Genomic DNA, 8,038 nt, shown 5'->3' on the forward strand with positions numbered 1-8,038 from the left:
AAGGCAGTTTTGAATAAGATGTCGGCGGAGCTCCCTTGGTCTATTAATGTGCGGTGGAGATTGGCGTTTGCCAGTATGATGGTGATGACCATGGGGTCATCGTGTCCTGAGATGATACCGGATGCATCTTCTTTGGTGAATGTGATTGCAGGGATGTCGGGAGCTTCCTCCTTTCCTTCGACATGATATACTTCTTTGAGATATCTTTTGCGGGATGATTTGGAGATTCCTCCTCCTGCAAATCCTCCGTGTATCATATGGACATGTCTTTCTGGCGTACGAGGTGATCGCTCGACTCGCCCGACATCTTCATCCCTTCTTCTCTTTCTTTGATCATCATCTCGGGTGGCCAGAAATCGATCTAGTTTTCCTTCTCTTACTAATTTTTCTATGATGTTTTTTAAGTCGAAGCATTCGTTGGTGGAATGCCCTCGGACTCGGTGATATTCACAGTATTCATTCCGATTTTCTCCTCCTCTTTTGCCTTTGAGTGGTCGAGCTGGGGGTATCTTTTCCGTATGGCAGACTTCTTTGTAGACGTCTACCAGGGATACCCTAAGAGGGGTGTAATTATGATATTTTTTAATTTTCTCCCCTTGTCGATCTTCCTTCTTTTTGGATTCTTTATCTTTGTCTCGGTAGGAGAATCCGGATTTTGAGGTTTCTCCCAACCGAGAGTTTTCTTCCATGTTGATATATTTTTCCGCTTGCTCCTGCACCTCATCCAGAGATGTGGGATATTTCTTCGATATAGATTGGCTGAAAGGTCCCTCTCGTAGGTCATTGATGAGGCCCATGATGGCGGCCTCTGTTGGCAAGCTTTGTATGTCTAGGTATGTTTTGTTGAATCTCTCCATGTAGTTGTGAAGACTTTCCCGATCTCCTTGCCTGATTCCTAGTAGACTGGAGGGGTGTTTAGCCTTGTCTTTTTGGATGGAGAATCTGGCCAAGAATTTTTTGGCTAGGTCGTTAAAGCTTGAGATGGACTTAGGAGGTAAGTTGTCGAACCATCTAATTGCTGTCCTCGTGAGGGTTGTTGGAAAAGCTTTGCAGCGAACAGCGTCCGAGGCGTCGGTGAGGTACATTCTGCTTCTGAAGTTGCTGAGGTGATGGTTGGGATCTGTAGTGCCATCATACAGAGTCATATCCGGGAGTTTGAAGTCCTTAGGAATTTTAGTTTTCATGATGTCCCTAGTGAATGGATCTTGATCTTTGCGTGAATTGTCCTCAGGGGTGGTCCGGGTAGCCTTTGCTTTGAGATCGGCTTCGAGTTGTAGGATTTTATCTTCTAGCTCTCGACGTCGCCTTACCTCTCTTTGTAGATCCTTGCCAACTTCTCGTTGATGCTGGCTTTCTTTTTCAAGTTGCTTTAAACGATTTTGAAGTGCTTCTATTACTCCTGGATTTGATGAGTTTTTGTCTCCGTTAGATTCTGGAGTATCTTTTGGTGTAGCGTCCGCGTTTTTGTGCGGCGTTCTGTCCTCTAGATCTGAATCGTGGTCATTGTCATGGTCGTCCGCCATGGGGATGGGATGACTTCCAGGTTCTCCGGCAACGGCGCCAATGTTCCGAGGGTTACCTGAAACTGTAGACCGATCTCGGATGAGATCTTCTGTACTGGTCGGAGATGACGTGTCCGGCTGGCTAGTGGCGGCCGAGGCTGTTGCGTCCGACTTGTTGGACTGGCTGCACTTTTGATCCTTGTTCGCCGGAGGGTGGAGGGTACCTGCAAGAGACTCCGATGCTTAAGTTAGCACGGGTATTAAGCAGGTTTTTAGTATAATCAGAGTATGAGTTATACCTGGGTGCTCCAGTGTATTTATAGTGGTTGTAGAGTGACCTTTCTAGATAAAATAAGTTAGTTATCTTATCTTATCTTTATCTTTGAGTTGAGGTCAGCTTATCTTCAAGGGAACCGCCCTTATCTCTATAGGCTTGGACGGCCTGTGGATTTGGGTCGTGTTCCTCTATTTGGGCCCTTTATTGGGCTTTCCTGTCGATTTGGCCGACCTCTTTGAGAAGAGGTCGGATAGCCTAACCTGAAGAGGTCGGTCGCTTTGTCATTGAACATCTCGGGTCGGATAGCTCGGCTCAGAGTGTGAACAGGTAGGTAGAATTTTAATAAAATTTTAAACCTGCGGATAGGGTTAGGGTAGGATCCAAACCCTACCCTACCCTACTCATTGCCAGTCTTACTCATTTGCATGGCAGTCATTCTTGGACCCAAAAACTTGTTGCAATATCTTGCTTATTAATGACTATAATAGTTTGACTAAATACAGCATAATCACACAATACGATATATTTTTTCAGTTAAAAAATAAATAAATTTAAATAGCTAACATAAGATTTAAATCATATCCAAACTCTTTAAAAATCATATGATAAAGATAAATTTGTAAATATTAGTATAAATTTTTTATTAAAGATCAAAATACTTGTTATTCATCATAAAAGCTTTCTCATCAAAATAACTCTCTGATAATTCTTTTGAAAAAACTTTTTTATTAACATTTATTAATTAGTTAGGAGACATGATAAATGAATACATACCACAGATAGCTTCTTATTTATTTATAACTTAAAAAGACAGCATCTTTCAGAATCAAAGAAGAGAGAAAATATAAAGCCTGAAGTCTATAATATTTGTAGACCAAAATTAAAACATTGGGGTAATAGACTTAAAGAAAAAACAATAGGAAACAGCAACACAATAGATAAGAAAAACTTATCTGGATAGCAACTAACAATCATACAACATAAATAGAATATCCATGACAATTGTAAATCAAAATCACAAGTAACAAGATGGAGGCAATAACAAAAAAGCAAAGCAGCATTAAAGATTTGACAACACATTTTAAAAAAATCATGAAAATTAAAAACAATAATTGTCACCAAAATTAATATACTCTTTTTTTTTATCTAAAATTATTTGACAAATTCTTTTTAGGATAATTATTATCATGACTTTGAATATTAAGTTACCAATATAAAATTTATTACCTCGTGACTATAAATAATAGATAGATAATATAAATCATGAAAACACTAAGAACAATAATAAAGACATCTCACAAAATCACTAACATAGATGCAAGTATGCTCTAACTCATACTTTTATGATGTGATAATAATAAATTTCAAAATCTTCTATCAAAAATTAGAAATAATTTCTTAATTGATTATAGAAACAAGAACTATCAATGAAAACAACAAAGAAAGGAGAGATTGGTTTGGCCGAAGATGTTTATTACCCTCTCAAGCAAAGAGAAAGAAGAAGATTTTTGGCCGTGAATGGTTGCAAGCTGAGATTGGTGGTGGTGGGAGATTAGGATTAGGATTTTGTGGTGATGAAACGGCGATGTCAACCTTTATATTTGCCATCTCAGATTATTTTTGTTATTACTATTTTAATAGGTTTTTTGTGACTATATTATTTTAAATTGCAATGAGAATTTAATTGAAGTAGTGAAGCACCATATAATCATTCAAGACACAATTGAGTTTGCTTATGACAGCCGAATAATTCTCTCTCGCGACTTCTAATGCCTATGAAGAGGATGATATATTCTCAGGGACCCCATGTTTTGTTTCTTAAGTAATTATAAATTGCCAAGCAACATTGTAATGTACATGAATTTTACTATAACGGCGACAAGAACCCGCAGAAAAAATATGATTTGACCCGCAAAATAATAGAAAAAATAAAAATTAAAATGCTACATTAATGTTGATTTATTTTGGTAGGCACGTTGAAATTAAATAAGCACAAAAAATATTTGTACCCATTTGTTTTTGGCCATGCCTACTTTGGGGACTTTAGAAAGCAATAAATAGAAAAAGGTTATATTCCATTTGGGCAGAGCAAGATTTGCATGTTACTTAAAGGTCTTTTCCTGTTCACGATCACACTTTCTTAATTTTTTGCCGCTGAAACAAATTATGAGTTTTGGCATTGTTAGCTTTGCACAACTCAAGGCATCTCTAATTTTCTTTTTTTTTCTTTAGTAACCTACAAAATTAATAGACAAAAATATACTTCAAATTTTATTTAGTACTAAGACCTACTTACAATAAAAAAAATAGTGAAAACTCAGGTGCAGTCAACTGTACGTGAAGTTGATGACTAAGAGTAGTTAGATAAAAATTTAGTCAAATCAATTAAATTATTTAACCACTTTCAATTATCAACTTCACTTCGATTGCATATAAGTTTCCATCTAAAAAAAATATGTTCTTAGCCTTATATAAATTAATAGAAATGTTTGGTAACCAAAGAAAATAAGCCAAAAACAGCCATAACTTGCCTTATTTAGTATTCATCAACTTGTCTTATTTAGCATTCATTAATTATCGCAACAATTAATAAATACTAAATAAGGCAAGTTATGAAAATTTTTTTGTCTTTCTATCGTTACCATAAGTTAAAGGGTGCCTTTGCCATTTAGACTCGGCCTATAGTATAATTGTAACTACTAAACTTTATCCACACTAATTTTATAATTTATTGTTGACTCTAATAATAATTTGATTAAAAGAAATAAACAAGGAATTACTTAAGCTAATAAAATATTTTTAAAATATAGGGAAATAGTTAAAATAATAAATTTTTGGGTTGTGTGTGTCTTTTTGGTGGAGGAATGCTTGTCACCTACTCCTTTTAAGTTCCCAAATCCAATTCAATTCCCCTTCCAAACCAAAATACAAAAGGGAAAAAAAAAAGTCACAAACTTGTGGGAGTGAGAGAGAAGTTAGGAAGAAAAAAAACAGAAGAGCGAAGTAACCAAAACGAAAAGCCTTTTTCATTCTTTTTCTCTCCCATTCCCATTGCTCTGTCTTCTTCTTCTTCTTCTTCGACAACAACAATAATGGAGAGACAGAAATGCTGCAAGCTCTGCTCAAGAACCTTCCCTAATGGAAGAGCCCTAGGTGGCCACATGAAGGCTCACTTGGCCACTTTTCCTCTCCCCCCTAAACCCCCTCAACCACCAGCACCACCATTACCTTCTTCTGAATCCTCCTCTTCATTTTCCTCCTTCTCAGAATCAGAACCCGAAGACAAGGCTGCTTTGGTTTATGGGTTGAGGGAGAATCCCAAGAAGAGTTTCAGAGTCGCAGATCCCGAGTTCTCTCCCTTGGCTGCACCACTTCTACCGCCACCTGACTCTGTTGCGGTTCAAGACAGAGAGAGCGAGACAGAGTCATCAAAGAAACCAACTCGCCAACGATCCAAGCGAACTTGGAGAGCAAGGTCCATTCTTCACAACCATGAAGACGATAAAGAACAGCTTAAGAAGAAGCAGCCCAAGCTTGGATTTATGGAACATGAACATGAATATGAAGCAGAACCGGTGAGCTCCGTCTCGGAAACTTCAGTAGTGGAAGACGTCGCCATGTTCCTGGTTATGCTCTCAAGGGACACGTGGTCCAACAAAGATGCAATACTAGTAAAACAAGAAGGAGAAGTTGAAAGATCAAAGGCTGGGAGCGGCAATGGGATCAAGATGAAGAAGGTTCGTGTTCGCGGGAAGCATAGTCGTCAGTGTGAGAATTGCGGTAAAACTTTTCGATCTTCGAGGGCGTTGGGAAGTCATAGGAGCATATGCTGTGACGGAGGAAGATCAGGAGCAAGTGATAGAATCTTCCAATGCCCTTTTTGTTTCAAAATCTTTGGCTCTGGCCAAGCCCTTGGCGGTCACAAGAGATCTCATCTCATCGCCATGGCGGCACCTTCCTCCTCTTCTTCCACTGCCAAGAATTTCATAGATCTCAACTTGCCTGCTCCACTAGAAGAACAACATGAAGATGATCTTGGTGTTGTTTCGGATGTTTCCTATGCTTGAAATCATCTTCTCCTATATATTCAACTAATCTTTGGGTAACTTTTACTTTTATTTTTATTTCGGCTGTGTTTTTTGTTATGTAGTCTCTAAGATCCAACATTACATTTGTGTTCGTTATTTGATATATAAGATCAGAAACTTCTTTTGATTTTACAGTGGTAGTTGAGTATAATTAATATATTGTTTCTTCCACCAACTCTATACCTGCTTCTGCTATGTTCAGGACTGAAAGTTAGTTACATGTTAGTAAATGTTGCTTTGTTGAAGTTTTCTTGTTAGTTGTGCTGCTCAACTTGGCTTCATTTTACTATAACAAGAAGTATAGAAATGAGATAGCTTCGGATAAAAAAATTAAATAAATAAATAAATAGATTCGGTGGTTGTGGACCTACAATTCAGGCATTCAAAAAAGTACTAAAGTTGCTGCAAATTCTGTTTTCATGTTTTGTTTCTGTTCCACCAAGTCTCTAACTAGTTTCCACCCACTTTTCATAAAAAAAAAATAATAATATATATTTTCCCCCTCATTTTTACCGCAATACCACGTAAACAATCAATGCATATAGTTTATTTTAAATTAAAATACACGTATTTGCGATAGATTATATTATACAAGTTGAATTGATTGTTCACGTACAATTTGCGCTTTATTAACCTTCTCTTTGGCTTGAATTGTTTTGGTGGTGTTGTTTTAGCGTGAAGCATGAAAGTAATGATACCTTAGACAAAGTCAGAAACAACGAAATGATGGTAGTGGCCAATAGAGGTGCACAATTTGTTGGTTTGCTTAGCTAAGAGATGCCCTTGGAATTCAGAGTTATTAACTAGGAAAATTCTAAATTCCTCCCCCGTCAATTCCTCAATGTGCTGGCCTCTTCTTTTGTTGGTTTATTTTAGAGATGAGGATATTTTGTTTCTTTTCTATTTGTTATTCTTCTCAACAAAAAATTTGGTACCAAGTGTAGTTTGTTTTTATATTTTTGTAGACTTTATCATCTGCGTTGAAAAGAACGAAGTATCCGGGTAAAAGGAGGGAGGTCCCATACAATTCGTATCGAAGAATCAGTCAGGTTTATGATAATAAAGTACAGGATATGCTGATCAAATAGTTCTAGATAGATTTAATTAATTAATTAACATTAAACAAAATGTGTCAAACAACGAAGGACGTTTGTTAGTTTATTTTAATTTCCTTAATTTCTCTTTAGTTTTATAAATAAAAATTATGTTGTAAGGGTTTGTTTGGGCGTTATTATTTTGATAAAAAATGATTTTTTTAATGAAAAACGATTTTTTTTATTTTTTAACGTGTTTGACAAATTTTTAATAATAAAAGTAAAAGTACTAGAAAAATAAAAAAATATCTTTTTTGAAAAGTTGTAATTTATATCTTTTTTAAAGATCTTTTTTCTTTAAAAAAAGATGTTTTTCATGGAATAAATAAATAAAAAGTGCTTTTATATTGTTATACAGTCATGCTACACATCCATGTAATTTTGTATCCAAATTTATCCAAGTTGGTCTAACACGAAAAAAAATTTAATACCATTATATGAAACGTGAAATACACGTGCCCAACACACACGAAACCGCTCTTTTCCAACTTCTTCTTTTCTTTTCCCCGCACTTCTTCTTTTTTTTTTCCTTTTTCTTCTCTCTTCTTCTTCTCACGCTCGTCTACGCACGGAGCGTCTTCTTCTTCGCCTTTTTCTTCACGTTCCTCCTCCTCCTCATTCTCTTTCGCGTTCCTTCTTCTTCACGTATTTACTCCTTATCGTTATTCTTTTGTTGTTGTTGCTACTATATTTTTTTGTCTTTTTCTCCTTCTCTCTCGGGTGAAGAAGCAGTAGAAGGTGAGTAGGAAGAGTTTTGAATTGTGCAGAAAAAAAATGAACCGAACAAGTTATTATGGTGAAACAATTGTATAGTATTAAATGAATGGAACATTTATTATATAAATTCAAATTCGAACATCTTTCTGCATAATGAACCGAACACATACTCATCGTGAAATAATTGTATAGCACTGAGTGAACGAAACATAATCTATTATATAAAATCAAATTCAAACAGCTTTCTGCATAATGAACTGAACACGTACTCATGGTGAAACAATTGTATACTACTGAGTGAGCGAAACATAATCTATTATACAAGATCAAATTCAAACAGCTTTCTGAATAATGAACCGA

The 8,038-nt window shown here is 36.1% G+C and overlaps 1 protein-coding gene across 2 annotated transcripts; it reads left to right on the forward strand.

Moving 5' to 3' along the window:
• The first annotated feature begins 4,707 nt into the window (after positions 1–4,707).
• LOC107629628 (zinc finger protein ZAT9-like) lies at positions 4,708–7,098 on the forward strand. 2 transcript variants are annotated; one of them, XM_088501405.1, is made up of 2 exons: positions 4,708–5,881; positions 6,833–7,098. In XM_088501405.1, exon 1 carries the CDS (start codon positions 4,872–4,874, stop codon positions 5,844–5,846), a length of 975 nt encoding a protein of 324 aa, XP_088357531.1. In that variant the 5' UTR covers positions 4,708–4,871; the 3' UTR covers positions 5,847–5,881; positions 6,833–7,098. The 2 variants fall into 2 exon arrangements, with proteins under 2 accessions (XP_088357531.1, XP_020976553.1); XM_021120894.2 differs by lacking the exon at positions 6,833–7,098 and adding an exon at positions 6,542–6,802.
• The last annotated feature ends 940 nt before the right edge of the window (positions 7,099–8,038 follow it).

Source organism: Arachis ipaensis, chromosome B1 (genome assembly GCF_059453495.1).
Source record: "Arachis ipaensis isolate K30076 ecotype BB chromosome B1, ASM5945349v1, whole genome shotgun sequence".
Taxonomy (NCBI): Eukaryota; Viridiplantae; Streptophyta; class Magnoliopsida; order Fabales; family Fabaceae; genus Arachis; species Arachis ipaensis.